At 44.1% G+C, this 17,100-nt stretch overlaps 1 protein-coding gene across 1 annotated transcript; it reads right to left on the bottom strand.

The window, feature by feature from the left end:
- Positions 1–6,469: 6,469 nt before the first annotated feature.
- On the bottom strand, positions 6,470–11,312 carry LOC129334018 (lymphocyte antigen 6E-like). Its single transcript, XM_054985942.1, has 3 exons — positions 11,249–11,312; positions 10,515–10,634; positions 6,470–6,669 (listed from the first exon to the last, which is right to left on the bottom strand). The coding sequence occupies exons 1-3, from the start codon at positions 11,310–11,312 to the stop codon at positions 6,470–6,472; spliced, it is 384 nt and encodes a 127-aa protein (XP_054841917.1).
- Positions 11,313–17,100: the final 5,788 nt, after the last annotated feature.

Here is a 17,100-nt window from a genome sequence, read left to right on the forward strand (position 1 = left end):
ATAGCTGTATAGCTCTCTGAGAGATCTCTGTCTTTTGGTGCTACACCTCTGAAGATGCCAGCCACAGCTGCTGGCGAAACGTCAGGAACTACAATGCCAAGACCACGGCTATACAGCCCGGAAAATCCACAACAACCATTGTTCTCTGGCCGTGAAAGCCTTCGACAATACATCGAATGAATGAATGGTGTCATTCTTAGACTGAACTCTAGAGAAAAGTAGCGCTGCCTGCATGCGTTCTGCGCAAGTGAGTAGAAAATGATCTTGGCCCAGACAGCATCCAAAGAGAAAATACAACTGCAGGGTGGAACAAGGAGGCCTAATCCAAGCTGACTCAGGCACTAGGACTTTTATGAATGGAGCTCCCAACAATTTTAAAAACTCAGTCCCTGTTGTGTTTTTGCATTGTGTACCTGAGAGTTTACTTTTTAAACCACTAGCAGCTCCAGGCATGAAAATCCCAGCACACATCTGGTTTGGCTCTTGAGGCAGGGAAAGTGGAGGAAGGATAAAAATTAATGCAAGCTGTAGTGATCCAACATTCTTGCCATTTGTTCCAGCGGCATCTGTGTGTTCTGGCGCTGAACAAGAATCTTATTGACTCGCAGTATGAAAGGTAGACTGTAAATAAAGTAAGCAAATGAAAATCAATCCCAAGGAACATGCAGCAATTATGCAGTGCCAGTGTGGTGTAATGGCTAGAGTAACGGACTAGGATCTGGGTGACGCAAGTTCAATTCCCCAATATGCCATTGGAAGCTTGCTGGGTGACCTTGGGTCAGTCGCATGGGCTTAGCCTAACCTACCTCACAGGGTCATTGTGAAAGGGAAAGGAGAATGGTGTAAACTGCTTTGAGTCCCCACTGGAGAGAAAGGCAGTATATAAATGAAGAAAAACAATAGATAGATAGATAGATAGATAGACAGACAGACAGACAGACAGACAGACAGACAGACAGACAGACAGACAGACAGACAGACAGACAGACAGACAGACAGATAGATAGATAGATAGATAGATAGATAACACATTCTGTCTCTTGCAACTTTACAGCTCATTCCCTTTCAACTTCTGGAAAAATAACTCAGGATAAATGCCTAAATAAGCGTTAATAAAACAATATTTAGCATTTCAGAAATGAATATGTCCCAAAAGACAAGGACAGGTACAAGAAAATCAGAGTAATGAGACACACAAAAACTGTGTGTGTTCAAACCACTTTACATTATTATTTTGTAATCCTTACAACCACCCTGTAAGGTAGGCCAGAATGATTATCCCACCTCCCCGCTCTACAAATGGAAGCAGCTCAAAGCAGAAGTGAGATCTGAATGGGCAGTCTTCCAGATCATAGCTCATTCTTACTACAGCACACCAAAGTAAACATATCAGTTTGGTGTAGTAGTTAAGAACTTAAGAGTGGCAGGACCCTAAACTGGAGAACTGGGTTCACTTCTCCACTCCTCCACTTGAAGCCAGCTGGGTGACCTTGGGTCAGTCACAGCTCTCTCGGCCCCAACCATCCCACAGGGCAATTGTCGTGAGGATAATAACAACACACTTTGTAAACCACTCTGAGGGCCAAGCTACACATGACGAATGACACTTGAACAGCAAGTGTATTTCTCCCTGTTCACTTGCCCTCCACTCAGTCCACTTGCTGTTCAAGTGTCATTCGTCATGTGTAGCTTGGCCCTGAGTGGGCGTTAAAGTTGTCCTGAAGGGCAATATATAAATCAATGTTATATTATTATTATTATTATTACTATAAAAACATACCTTTATGATGTCGAGAAAGCTAGGATTCTGCACCATATGGCAGAGAGGTGAATCCAGCAAATCTGTATAATGTATAAGTTTGTTCTTTGGTAGAATAAAACAGGGCCCTGACCTGGATAGCCCAGGTGAGCCTGATCTCGTCAGATCTCAGAAACTAAGAAGGGTTGGCCTTGGTTAATAATTGGATGAGAGACCTCCAGGGAAGACCAGGGTTGCGGAGGCAGGCAATGGACAATCACCTCTGCGAGTCTCTTGCCATGAAAACCCCACCAGGGGTCATCATAAGTCTGCTATGACTTGAGGGCACTCTCCTCCTCCACCAGAACAGAACAGAATTGGAAGAACAGAGCTTCATACAAGTAGAATTAAATCACTGAACTGCTTCTAAATTTGGATCACAGCCCTGAACCCTATTAAGCGGCAGAATACTCGAGCTGCCATTTACATCCAGTTAGGAACTTACTGGGTGGGTGGGGAAGTAATAGTTGTGCAACCCTAACCCTAAGGAAGCCCGCCTTGCTTCAACCAGGGCCAGGGCCTTTTCAGTCCTGGCCCCAGCCTGGTGGAACGCTCTGTCAATGGAAACCCGGACCCAGCAGGACATATTATCGTTCCGCCGGGCCTGTAAGACAGAGCTGTTCCGCCAGGCATTCGGTGATTGAAGGGGGCGGTGCCATGTCGGCCTCCCACCTTTGGGGTGGGGGAGGGTTCTCCCCACCACTGCACTTTGTTAATTTGTTTTATTGTTTGTATATTGATTTTAGTTCTTGTTTTTATTGATTTTAACTGTTCACCACCCAGAGCCCCTGGGGATGGGCGGTATATAAATTGAAATATAAAATAAAAAAAAATAAAATATATAAAGTAAGAAGCTAGTTTCTCGCCAAGACAATTGAAAAAGTAGAATCACTGGAACGGAATAATATAAAGGGTAGCTTAAATAATACCTTGAAAGCTAGGACAAGCTGCCCCTAAGCAGCTGCTGAGATCCTGAGAATGGAAAAATGCAAGAATTTTGAAAAATTAGCAGAGAATGCACACAAAATTAAAGAGTCTCTTTGATCAAAACTGCTTCGGCTAGATATTTCAAGGTTTCAAGGCATAGAGAGAAGGGGTCCTTTGTGGTTCTGTGGGCTCTCATGCAAAAACAGTTTAACGGGAATTCTATACCGCAGGGCATGCTGCAAACTGGGGAGCCAGTTTGGTGTAGTGATTAAGAGCAGCAGGACTCTCATCTGGAGAGCCAGGTTTGATTCCCCACTCCTCCTCTTGAAGCCAGCTGGGTGACCTTGGGTCAGTCACAGCTCTCTCAGAGCTCTCTCAGTCCCACCCACCTCACAGGGTTATTGTTGTGGGGATAATAACAACATACTTTGTAAACCGCTCTAAGTGGGTGTTCAGTCATCCTGAAGGGCGGTATATAAATCAAATGTTGTTATTATTATTGCATCTGCACACAACCCCGTCTCCCCATCCACCCTGGTTGAATGGAAGAAGGCTGTAGTGTGTTGTGGATGGGTAGGTATCTGAAGTTACCTGAGGATAAGAGATCAATCAGTCCCTTTCCTCTTTTATTTGTTTTGTGAATAACACACGTGCCCTTCCATACCTCTTTGGTTTTCAAGCACGTTTCACAACAAGAACTGCCATTTCAAACAGAAACTGTATAGATTCAAAGAGCGCAGCAATAAGCAAGTAGGGGAAAAGGAACAAGATCACAGCTGCTTGACTAGAGGGGCAGAGGCTGGAAAAGGCCAAACAACAGCAAGAAGTTCTCGAGGAGCCCGGGCCCATGCTGTTATTCTTGGATCAGAAGCCATAAAAACAAGACGATGTCATGAGTCCATCTAGACTTAGCACCTGGTTTCACAATTTCAAAGTGGCCAGTCTGATGTTTATGGAAGACTTATAAAAGCAGCCCCCAGAGGCCTCTCCCTGTAATTGTCACCCCCAAGCAACCACTCTACAGAAGTAGACTACCTCTGAACATGGAGGTTCCACTGAGTCATTGCGGTAAATAGCCACAGATAGAATCATAGAGTTGGAAGGGACCTCCAGGGCCATCTAGTCCAACCCCCTGCACAATGCAGGAAATTCTCAACTACCTCCCCCCACCGCACCCCAGTAACTCCTGCTCCATGCCCCAAAGATGGCAAAGGATCCCCAGCCAAACTGGCCTGGGGAAAACTGCTACCTGACCCCAAAGTGGCAATCGGCCTTACCCTGGGCATGTAAGAAGGGGCCACGAGAACTAAGCACTGATGTAACCCTTCCTGCCCTCCCCCTCTTCATCTGCCCAGGTTCACAGAATCAGCATTGCTGTCAGATGGCCATCGAGCCTCTGCTTAAAAACCTCCAAAGAAGGAGAGCCCAGCACCTCCCAAGGAAGCCTCAGGAGATGGACCTCTCTTCCATGAAATCTGTCTAATCCCCTTTTAAAACCAACTAAAGGAACGGCAACTATTGTTGCATCCAGTGGCAGTGAACTAATTATTATTTCAGTTAAGACCTGTTGCTTTTCTGTGGGAGTCAAGGCAGGGGGGATACAGAAAGCTGCTTTCAACTGAGTCAGTCCCTTGGTGTGTCAAAGTCCGAACTGTCGGCAGCGGCTGTCTGGGGCTGCACACCTAGGTCTTTCACATAACCTGATCCTTTTCGAAACCTGGAGGTGCTGGGGATTGAACCTGGGACCTTCTGCCTGCAAAGGAGATACTCTGCCACTGAGCCACGGCCCCTCCCAGAAGTGATCGGAAAGGGTGAGAAGGCGTAGCCAGGCAGGAAGTGCAGGGAATGCAGAGAATGGGAGGAGGGGGGTTTTGTGAGGTCATCCTTGACTTCAATAAATCCTTCCTTCTGCCTAGAGGAATAAACAGCATCACAACAGGCCAACACTGGTTATTTGTTTGCAAATCAAACTAAGAATTATACTTAAAATGGAGATTATGGGTGGATGAAAGAGAGGTGGCTGCCAATTCCATCTTTAGTCTTTAAAGTGTAAATTCTGCGGCAATGACTAGAACAGGGTTAGGAGTTCCGAACAGATAAGGAAGAGGATGAAGCCAATTCAAGGAGAAGCAGCCTGAAGTTTAAGTGAAAATTAAATGATATTGATAACAAGGTTATTGTTAAGGAAAAATTTCTTTGAAGGTACCCTGCATTCAGATTACATTTCCCAACAGCCGTCACCCACAAGTAATCAAGGCACCAAAAATCTGTGATCCATAAAGAATTAATGAGTTTTATTTACAATAAAACCCAGATGCAGTGCCATGTTCCGACATATGCATAAAGATCAGCCATAGCAGAGAATCTTATATACTTTCCAAAGTTAATTGTTTACAGAAAAGAGATAAAATTGTTATACAACACTAGATACAAACAATTCTTCAAAATCAAATTCTTCAGGAGACATGGCACCAATACAGGCCTGATTGACAAGACAGTAAACTCTCTCTGTAATATAAACATGCTCCATGTCTGGTGCCACACAGGAATTTGGGGTGTCTTTCTGAGAGGGTGCTTATCCAAGGTAAATTCTTGAGTACAAAGTCAAAACAAGAGAGATACTGTCCTTGCAATAGGGCTTTCTAACCTTACTTAACCAGTCTCAGAAGGAATCTGCTTACAAGAAAAAAACTTTTGCCTTCTGTGCGAAAGGTCAACTCCAATAAATGCTCGTACATAGGTCTTTTAGAATAGGGGTCATAGAAATTCCCTAACAGTTATAATAATAATAATAACATTCAATTTATATACCACCCTTCAGAACAACTTAGTGCCCACTCAGAGTGGTTTACAAAGTGTGTTATTATTATCCTCAGGACAATCACCTTGTGAAGTGGGTGGGGCTGAGAGAGCTCCTAGAAGCTGTGACTGATCCAAGATCACCCAGCTAGCTTCAAGCGGAGGAGTGGGGACTCAAACGCAACTCTCCAGATTAGAGTCCTGCTGCTCTTTGTCAGAGCTGTGGCTAGATAATAGTTGTATCCAGACTACCTTCTGCAATCAGACAAGAGTCCGTTGTTTTCAAAAGATTTACTGAAAAATGCAACCATTATAGTCCACTGGCCCAGATGCAATATCTGGGTTGGTACACGTGTATTGTTACGAATGAGAGGCAAAGAACAGTACAAAGTATCAAGACTCAGTAGGCCCAGCCTCCCCCCACAGTTCTCAAAACAATCCCTTTGAAGCTGAGAAAGTGAAAGTTTCCCAGGACTGGAAAAGCTGTAGCCAAAACATTCCTCCTCTGAGAGATAGCTGCTACGGAACATCTTGGCACCTGTGAAGAAAGCACTCAGAACACTAAAATAATTAAAATGGAGTCTCTTTGGTTACAACATATAGAGAAGCATTCTGAACCTGACACTCTTAACCACTATTCCTAACTGGGTTGATAAAACATGTTAAGAGCTGCCAACTAAAATGTCTAAAGATAAGGTCCTGTAGAGTTATTAGAGATTATGATAAGTAAGGAAGCTCAAGTCTCTGTTTAAGCCAGGATGACACGGTAACTATTTGGACAATTGCACTTCCATAGAATGCATCTCTATCGAGACTGAAGGTGCTTTGGAGATCAGCAGACCCCACCCCCAACTGCACCCCTTCTATCCATTAAACATAACCAATTTTAAAAAAATGTTTGTTCCACAAGTCAGAATAAACGGAGCACCAATCTGGTGCTAAGCTTCACAGTCCAGTCCAGAGCAATGCGCTGACCGAGGTGGCCAAGATTCCCAGCAACATTCTTGAGTTGCAGAACCTGGCAGCGGCATCTCCATTCAAGTTGCAGAAATCCCTCTGGCAGCAAGAGGTGAATACTGGGTGCTGTATGATTTCTGAGCAGTTCGGCATGCACATCTTGGAGATCTGCTTCACGCTGGACGGGCCTTCATCGACAAAGAAATACAGACATATTCATGACCGTTGCTTTCTCGCTGGTTCTGTTCTTATCTTAGTCCATAATCAAACGGACAACCTCTTTGACCTCATTGGATACTGAAGGCATGACTGTAAATATTATTTACAGAGCAAACCAACCACACCCAGAAGATGTAATAGTATTATTCACAAAGAAATATAGTTATGTCTGACCTGGAGGCCTTTTCAACCTTCTGCTTGTCTCATTTGTATCAAGCTTATGATACAGCCACATTTATGCATTCATCGGTTGCCGTAAATGTTTGTACATTTGCATACACTCCCCATATAGTTCACAAGGGTGCTTTTTATTTTATGCACGGTTAGTCTTCTGATAAAGTCGAAAGGACGTATCTCATGCTGGCCCAGATTCTTGAATTTTGTCATATTGAAAACGGCTGTTAATCTCCTTTTATCGTTGTCTTTCGCCCACAGGTGAAGACTTTTTCTGTTTGTTTGACGTTCCCTTATTAGCTCTCCTCTCTCTTTGTATGTTTTTATGTGTTCATATTATGTTTTGTTTTAAATAATTATATATATATATAATTATTAATATATATATATAATTATTAATATATATATATATATATATATATATATATATATATATATATATATATATATATATATATATATATATATATATATATATATATATATATATATAAAATACTTTTTAAGGTTTGAAACGTTTTAATGTTTGCTACCTTGGAAACTCTGAATTGGGTAGAAGGGAGGCATCGAAGGTTTTTAATTGATTAATTAAATAGTTTTAAAAGTTCTCTTGCTGTAAAGAAGTCATGCAAAACACTCTGTTCTGAGAGTAACAGGGAACTAGGAGAGGGAATTTATGCATTTATTATATTTTTCTTCCCCCTTTCTGTGGACTCGTCACAAAGGGATGGAGAATTAATAACTGTGTTTAATGACGCTGTCAATCCCTCCCGCCTTTATTTTCTTGAATCAAGCTGTTGTTGTCTTGACTCCCCGGTTTAATCATGCTGGCATCCTTTATTTATATTATGATGGGTTTCTTTTTATTGTAGATGTCTTGTAAGCCAGCTGTAGAACGAGCTTGGCTGAGGGATATAGGTCAGGAAAAAAAGTAATAATAAATTCTTGTTAGTGTCTTCTAATCTGATATATGTTTGACTTGACAGCATATTTAAATAACCAGCAGGGAAACTTGATGATTGTAACACTGGCCAAAGGCAAGTACCCCCTACTTCACTTCTCTCCCCTTGGGAAATGACGGGTTAATCCATTTTTATTAAAGGTATCAGGAGGTTTACATGGCTTGAGCTTCTGTGTACTAGCCAGCTATTAATACCAGTTTAACCCTCTAATAATAGACTCAATCCTGCTTAAACAAATGTGTCTAGGACAGCAGGAGAGGTTGGCTGCTGTTCTCGATAAAGGTGTCAGAAGAACAGGTCGGTAAGTGGTAGATGCCAACTGGAGAGGTACAAAAATGGGCCATTCTGGGATGAGAAAGAGAAATCCCAAAGTCATTTAAAGTTGGTTTTGCCAGCCACCAATTCCCACAATTGCCTCTGTGCCGGTGCTGTGCCAATGGCCGAACGATGCTAAGGGTAAATGAAATTCATGACAAAAACACATTTCAAAGCAGCAACAAGAAAGCATGTTAAAAAAGGAATCTTCAGTGTAGGAAAACAACTTGAATGACTCAGTCCCAGCACTTTAGCTCTTACTGGGTGTATTCCATGTCCATACAAATCTCAATTTTTTGCGACAAGAATAAGCCAAAGTTAGGTTTACCAACATTGGGTTAGGAAATTTCTGGGCATGCTGGGATGGATCCTGGGGAGGTAAAAGACTGGGGAGGGGAAGGAGCTCAGCAATGAGTTTTTTTCTACACAAGATGCCTTGGCACGTGTTCGTCAATTGTAGGGCGACGGAATGTTACCCGAGAAGGGTGGTTTTAAAAGACAGTGCTGGCAGAGATCGCTCCTCAGGGGGGTTGTTAATTTCATCTTCGCCTCCCCGAAGGCTCTGTCAATTTCACCTTTCCAATCTAAAACTGTGTGGGATCGTAACCAGAGGGCAGTGAGGAATGGAAATGGGCTGGAGCTGCCTTCCAGAGCCAGGCTTGGACCTGGAGAGGTTATCATGGGCTGAAGTTTCCCTTCCGGCATTTTCACAGCCCCTTCACACAGCTCCAGCATATAGTACAGCCTTTGCCCTGCCGCCGGCTCTGTCTCTTTAAACTACCCTTCCCGGCTAACATTGCACCTCCCGACACGTGTTCTTCACATGTCAGATGTCTCGTGTGGAGAGACCCAATGTAGTGCCATGAAAGCCACCCTCTAAAGCTACCAGTTTCTCCAGAGGGACTGACTGTTGTAGTCTGGAAATCACTTGTAATTTTAGGAGAATTCGAAGCCCCACTTGAAGTGTGGCAAGCCCAGCTGGAGTCCATGTTTGCCCCTTTCCCCCTTGCAGAAAGTCTTCAATAAACAGCATCTAAATTAACAAATAGTGGCTTGCTTCTTCCTTATACATCAGGATTCTAAACCTCGTGGTTTAGAAGCTGCCCAGATGAAGAAATGGAAGAACAACTTATACGAGTTTGCGACAATGGCAAAATTAACGTCTGATATACATAACAGGCCAATTTCAGAATTCCAAGAAAAATGAAAGGTATTTTTGATTATACCTCTGAAAATTAAGAATAAATATGAACAATTATTATTAGATATGAAAACAGAAAGATATTTGAATAGAAGTGAAAAAATTATGAACATGTATAAGCAACTTTCATCCAGGTATATGATATACTTTACATGTTTTTATATATACTAACAACCAAGCCCATTGTATAAACAACAGGCTCTAGAAAACGGCTTCCAGAGGGCCATGCCGCCACACTGGGCCTTCCCACCGCTGCGCTGGGCCTTCCTGGGCCTCCAGAGGGCCACGTCGCTGTACCAGTCCTTCCCACCAGGCCTTCCCACCACTGCACCGGGTAGGGTTACCAGGTGCCCACCAGTGGCAAACTCCCGGAGCATGCCCGCCATGGGCATGCACCTCAGGAGTGCACCCTGTGCACACGCTCCCATCCCTCACACTGGCCATGGGAGCATCCCTGTGCTCCGATTTGTCCCTAAACTGGCCAAATCAGCGTGTGGGAGTGCTCCCGAGGCCAGCGCAACGATGACACTTCCAGAAGTGACATCATCATGCCGCCACATGATGCCAGGTCCCCGCTGAAAGGATAGAGGGACCTGGCAACCCTAGCGCCGGGCCTTCCCAGGCCTCTGGATGGCCATGCCACCACATTAGGCCTCCTCAGCAAGCTGTGTTGCCAACAATTCATTTTTTATCCCCGTGGAGGGGCCTGCAAGTGTGCCTGCATGGGGGATAAAAAGTGAGTCATCACCAATACGGCTTGCCTTTTATATAGCAACTGATTTGGATGATGTAATTAGATTTTGTGTAGGATTAAGACGATTATCGATGATTGTAGTTGTGGATCATGGTAGAGATACGATCTGAATGAATGTTTTGATTGCATTTTATGTTGTTTGTTTTTGAGTTATCCATTGAAATAAAAATTTAATTATAAAAAAAATAAACCCTGGTAGTTGAGCATTCTGCTTTGTAAGCAAGAAGCGATTTCTCGAAATGGACATCAGAACACATTCCTGCTTATTGCAAGCAAGGAAAGGTTTTGTGGCACTACCTGGATTTTTACTCCAGTGTAAGGTTTCCATTGTCTGTTTCTGAAACCACATATGTAGATCGCTGACTGACGCCCCCTCCCTCCAGAGGACAGCGCTGCCCAATGACTCACCTATCTCCAAAAGCTCAACAACAGTCATACAGTAGCGGTCCTCTTCGGAGCAGTTCATGGGGTCCATGCACTGATTATTGCAGGGCTGAGGAGTACATGAGTAGCATTTTAGTGCAAGAGCTGGAAAAGGAAGCATAGGGCATGCTCACTGAAGGGAAGGATTTCGGCACGGTTTCCCCAAAATGAGGTTGTTCGATGTGACTTCTATTTAACTGCACGACAGGGGTCTAAAATCTTTTGCTCTATCCCCATAACTTAATCATGATCTGCTCTGGTTCTGCCCTCAGCATCCCAGCCAAACCCAAAATAGTTAGTTCTCCCTTTATGGTTATTAAAGTATTTACATGAGGCCTTTTCTGAGATTCGTAAAATGAAAATGTCAGGCAAATATGAAGCCACCTGATGAGCAAGAGTGTGGATGAATAATCATCAGCATTCAAGAGCAACGTGAATCAAAACGGAGAACCTTGCCACATAAGCTCTCTTTAAAAAAAGATAATCAAATCTGTCCTCTGAATCTTAAATCAAGAGGGAGGGAGTTCCATAGGCCGAGCATCACCAATGAGAAGATGATTGTTTCTCACAGTCAGCCTAAACAATCAGGCAAGTTCATATAAAAGCTCCTAGCATTTCTCTTGAACAACTGTGCAATGGACAATCCCCAGCATAGCCCCTCCATGTCAGGAAAAGTTTCCAACTGCCTATCCAACGCCAACAACGATCGTCTCTCTCACCTCTGTCTGGCCACAGGACAGCAGCTGAGAAGACAACCAGCAGCGCAACCCTCATCTTCTCCATCGAGCTCTTGGTAGCAATGGGCAGCAGGAAGAATACGCGCCTCCTTCAGCTTTGGTGACTACAGGGCTGGAAGGCTCATTTCAGTTACATCACTCATAATTACCACTTTGGTTTTAAATAAGAGTTTACGTTTAAGGATGCTCCTAATCAGGGCCTCATTTCTAGATTAATGGTTGAACCAAAGTGGAAATTTGAACCCAGGACTCCCCTCAGTCCTAGCCTGGCACTCTAGCTACTACATCCCATGGGCTTTCTTAACCTGATCGCTTGCTCCTGGAATGTGGAGAGTCTGCTGGCTGGTTTTATAGACATATGGTGGCCAAAGGCAAGGGTGCATACAGATGCTTGCTTTCATGGTAGGAGCACCGTTTCCGATCTAGCTTTTGATCTGCCTCTTCAAAGATGCTTCTTCATTCCAATTTTCCCCCAGGAGCTCAGGAGCAGGGGAAGGGCATGTTAGAGCAGCAGCAGATTCATTAGAGGGAATATTATGTGAATTAAAGGGTATAAGTGCTGTTGGAGGTCAGAAGGGAGGGGAGGGGAAGGGTGGGTTGGGATGAAATATGAAATACGTACTTTGTAGAAGAAAGAGAGATTGAAGTGATTATGTTTTTTCAACCTATCCAATAAAAATGTTTTTTTTTTAAAAAAAAGAGCAGCAACAGATTCTTCCATTGTCGCTGCAGCTGGAGCTTCACCAACGCGGCGGCTTTCTTCAGAGCAGCTCCTCGGGAGCAGGACGCCCAGGGAGAAAGAAGCAGCTGCCACCCCCAAACGATCGTTGAGCGCCCTCTTGTCCAGCAGGATTGTGACTGGAGAAATGATTTGCAAAAGCTGCTGCTACCGCCGGCTTTCTCTGGCTCTTCAGGCAGTGATTCTAACAGACCTCGGACTTCATTTCCCAGGAAAACTTGCGAGAACAATCAAGTGTTCTCCACGTGAAAAAAGTCACTTGTAGCTTGGCTCATAGAGTGGAAATACACATTACAAATTACCTGGGGACGCTCAAGTGCAGGGTTTTATGTGAGGTCCTCAATTCACGTGCAGGCTGTCTCTTGCTTGGCGCACGTGAATGCTGCTTTCACGGGAGCTCCCTTTGTGTGACTGCATTTGCAAGTGAGTACAAACACTGCCACTGAGTTGGGAGGGCAGAGCTTCAATTCAGCCCTGTTTTTGCAGCAAGAACTCTTAGAGATGGACACTGTACAGCAAGCACCTTAGGCTCTTCTGACTTGCTTATTTGCATTTCTTTAAGGTGTGAGAAAGTGTCAAGCTCTGCATTTCAATGAATGGTTGTGGGAGGCGGGGAAAACTGGGAATTTGGCAGTTGTAAACAGCCTGGGATACTTTTGACAGTTGAGGAGAAATTGATATTGAACGCGCGAATGTACTCACGCGGTATGACTGAGTGAGGAGCAAGTGCAAGGAAAGATGAAGGGGGGACACGGGAAACGACATTCACTTGAGCGTCCCTAGGTACTTCGTAACATGTATTTCATGCCAAGACCACGGCAATACAGCCCGGAAAACCCACAACAACCATCGTTCTCCGGCCGTGAAAGCCTTCGACAATACATCGATGTATTTCGTATTTCGTAATGTGACTGTGGCTTGCTAGGAGATTTCATTCACATTACAAAGTACACTTGTTGGATCCAGTTTTTCAGGTGGGTAGCCGTGCTGGTCTGCTGCAGAAGAGCAAGATTTGGGTCCAGTAGCACCAGAGCTGCTGTAGCACAGTGGTTAAGTGGTCTGGCTGTGAATCAGAACTCTACTGGTTCAAATCCCACTCCTGTCATGAGCTCAGCAGGTGGCCTTGGGGAAGCCACTCCTCTCAGCCCCAGCTCCCCAGCTGTATTGTGGGGCTAATAACAACACTAACACTTGTTCACTGCTCTGGGCAAGGCACTAATCTGTCTAAAAGAGTGGTATGTAAGCACAGTTATTATTATTATTTGAATTTCACATAACTATCAATAATAAGGATCACGTTATGATTTATTGGCCTATTATTATTGTTGTTGTTACTCTCGGTAGCTCATACTCTGGAAATCTAGTTGGTCTTTAAGGTGCTACTAGACCTGAATCTGGTTGGATCCAGGGACCCCTTTGTGCATCCTGTATAACTGCCCCTTTTGAGTTCCTCGATTCAGGGTCTATCTTAAAATGGGTGCCGTTCTCATGTGGGCAATGCCTAGGGTGGATAGCTCTAGGTTGGGGAAATCCTAGATACTTGGGAGTGAAGAAGAAGCCTATCAACTTCCGGGTTTATGGAGGGGGGCCCTTTGGAGTCAGTTCCCCCTATATCTCCAGGAATCAGTCCCAACTCTAAAAGTCTCCCTCAAGCTTACATTATCAAGATGCAAAGAAAATGTATGAAGGCTCCTGCTTAACTCTGAATACCTCTAACAAGTAAGATTTTTAACGTTCCCTTGCTTTCAGGGCAGTTCAGAGTGGGAGAGTTATTTTTAACTTAAACTAGCAGCTTTCAGGACGAGGCTACCAGACAAATGCACCTTAACTATTGGCTTGATGGTGGCAGCAAAGAGTAACTATAGTTATGCTGAGGGGTGCTGGAATGGAGCCGAGTTCTAGCAGCTTGAGACCTGGGCCAGCTGAATAAATGCCACATCCCCGTGGTAGAAACAGATGCCTGCAAGGCCCATTTTACCACACCTACAACATAGTTGGGCCGTCCGTTGAGGCTCAACGATCCATAAAACCATTTCCTCTTGGCTTGCATGTGCTCTGGGGCTTCTCTATATCCAAGCTCACCAAAACTTTTCAGCCTTTGAAGGTGGATAAAGGACTTTTAGGGAAGCTAAACTGACATGCCGGGCAGCTGAGGATACTGAGCTTTTAACTTTTTTTTAATACAACAAACTGCACATAGTTCGACTTTGGTCATACCCTGCAATTTTGCAGATTCTACCATGCCCCAGAGAGAGGGTAATTTCTCCAGCTTGCATCACTGAAATCCATCGCCTAACATTGTTCATGGGAAAGGTGTGTGTGTGTGTGTGTGTGTGTGTGTGTGTGTGTGTTATGTGCCATCAAGTTGCCTCCGACCTATGGCAACCCTATGAATGAAAGACCTCCAAAACGTCCTATCATTAACAGACTTGCTCAGATCCTGCAAACTGGAGGACGTGGCTTCTTTTATTGAGTCCAGCCATCTCAGTTTAGGTCGTCCTCTTTTCCTACTACTTTTTCCTAGCATTATTGACTTTTCCAGAGAATCTTGTCTTCTCAAAATGTGACCAAAGTACGACAGCCTCAGTTTTGTCATTTTAGCTTCTAGGGAGAATTGATTTGATCTAGTACCCACTTATTTGTCTTTTTGGCTGTCCATCATATCGGCAGAACATTCCTCCAGCGCAAAATTTCAAATGAATCAATTTTCTGGAAAGATGGAACAAAAAAAAAAAAGGACCGAAAGAGAGACATCCTTCAGACGAAGCTTGGAGAAACAAAATGTATCAGCACATGGTGCAATTGCCCTGTCGTGTAGTCGTGGTCATAAATTTAAAAGACAAACATTGCCTTGCAGCCTACACAACACACAGTGACATCAGCTTCCCGCTGTATGTTCCCGAAGTTTGCCCCATATAGCAGGGGTCCCAAACCTTTTTGAGCCTGTGGACACATTTGGAATTCTGACAGAGTGTGGTGGGCACAGCTACAAAATGGCTGCTGCAGGAGACAGAGCCAGCCACAAAATGGCTGCTGCAGCTTACCTTCAGTCATACAGTATAACGTCTTGTGCTATGGAAGCAGCTTCTGCCAAAGCAATGTTTTTTGAAATCTGCACAGCCGATCAAATCTCCAATGGCCCGTCAGAAGCCTTGGTGGACAAAATAGTGCCCACGGGCACCATGTTGGGGACCCCTACAATACAGTATGGAATTGGGGGCGAACAACTGACTTGCAGGTACAGGAAGGGGTCCATTGCTCTTCTGAGCTGGGGTAATTCGTGACATGGAAGAGACCAATAGATCAGTTGTCCAGAATACAAGCACATGTCTAAAGCATACCAGATCGTCACGCCAACCCTTTTCAAGTTACCACCATGGGTGGAAATTCCACATCATCTCTGAGCAATGTGTTCATTATGGAACTGCTCTTAAGAGTTTCCAGAGATCTACTACTTTCTTGTTATTTATTTAATCCCTTCTAAACCCTCTCCCAGTTTGACACCTCACACGTGAGCTGCAGTGCCCAGAATTTAACAGAATATCCCACCGCAGATCTTACGGGGACAGAATCCCTGCTTCCCTCTGATTTCAAAATCTAGCTCCAGCCAGTTGGGATCATGCATCTGACGAAGAGAACTTGATTCTCGAAAGCTTATGCTACAATAAAATTGGTTAGTCTTAAAGGTGCTACTGGACTCTTTTTGATTTTGCTACTACAGACTAACACGGCTAACTCCTCTGGAACAAAAAAAGAGTATGCAGAAACACACAGGGAAAGCCATCCAGGTGGAGCACCTTCCCATGTGCTTATGTTGATTTCAGTCCAACTGAGAGCTGCGCTTTTCACCCTTGAAAGCATCTGGACAGACCAAGGCTGCCACAGCCTGCTTACTGAAGAAGAGCGGAATGAAAGTGAACCAACACAGAAGATGGGCAGGAAGGTAAGATGGAAGCCATCAAGAAAACCTCAAGATAAAAGTGTGTGCCAAGACAGTTTGCATTAAGAGCTGCTTAGCTTCGTGACAATTTTGGAATAGTCTTTTTTCCCTGAAGGCCCCCTCCATTGCATTGAACTTATCTGCCTTCCTTCCAAGGTTGCTTATCCACCTAAAATAATTGCCCACCTGGTCCCTCAGAATTAGAAAGACATTTCCCAACCCAGCTGCAAATAACCGAGGGGCTATTTCAAACGTGCTCTTGCTCAATGTACATATTTTCAAGGAGGAGTAATGGCTTCAATCAGCAGATGCCAGAATAGTGCTAATTAGCATGTCCTGAGGCAAAGAGCACAACAGCGACACCTAAGGGCAGAACAAATCATTACAGAATTGCCAAAAATGTATTTCCAAAGCTTAATCAAAACAACAGCAGCTCTCCAAAAGGTTGATGAGCACAAAGTCAGAATCAACGTAAATCACAAATGAGGTGCAATAAAAGACCTTGATTTTGGAGGAAGAGGTTTATTCCCTCCACCCCCAACCTGCAAGATCCTTCAGAAAGGTACCGCGGTAACCCATCACTAGAAGGCCAGAAAGGTGAATGCTGCAAAAAAATCTGCATGCCCCAATTCCAGAAGTGGAATTTAAACCAAAACTAAGAAGTTAACTTCTGGATAGAGTGAGCTTCTGCCACAATAAAGGAATGGAACAGAGGGAATATATTCATTCGGATCGGACTTTTAAAGTCTACCTATGTCATGAATTCCCTGCGCCTCCAAAATCAATACAGCAGGGGAAAGAGTAGAGCTAGAGCCTCTCCCCCTGATGCACTGGTTTCCTATGCACAGGGACATTTTTCAACCAGGGGAGCGTTCAAAACTTATACCCCCACCAGATGCCTGCAGTGGTAAAAATCCATTCAGGCCTCTGCTGCTGTTGCCCATATTTCCGAGATCCATGCTTCTTTTCTGCTTACTCTCCTTCAAAGGCAGTGTAAAATCATCTGCTCCCCCGTGTGGTGAAATGCAGGATTATTGGGAAGCGAAATAACCAAAATGAATCTCGCCTGCTAAAAATAAATCTGGAAAAGCAATTGAATAATCGTCCCCTACAACATTTGCTCGCATACCTTCAGGGCAAATTTATTTAAAACTA

Source organism: Eublepharis macularius, chromosome 7 (assembly GCF_028583425.1).
Source record: "Eublepharis macularius isolate TG4126 chromosome 7, MPM_Emac_v1.0, whole genome shotgun sequence".
Taxonomy (NCBI): domain Eukaryota; kingdom Metazoa; phylum Chordata; class Lepidosauria; order Squamata; family Eublepharidae; genus Eublepharis; species Eublepharis macularius.

Excerpts from the sequence above, each read along its gene's own strand:
- LOC129334018 (XM_054985942.1), bottom strand. The coding sequence starts at position 11,312 with ATGGAGAAGATGAGGGTTGCGCTGCTGGTTGTCTTCTCAGCTGCTGTC. Across the intron at positions 10,635-11,248 it reads TGTCCTGTGGCCAGACAGAG|CTCTTGCACTAAAATGCTAC; the intron begins GTGAGAGAGACG and ends TTCCTTTTCCAG. Across the intron at positions 6,670-10,514 it reads TGTTGAGCTTTTGGAGATAG|GCCCGTCCAGCGTGAAGCAG; the intron begins GTGAGTCATTGG and ends TTGTCGATGAAG.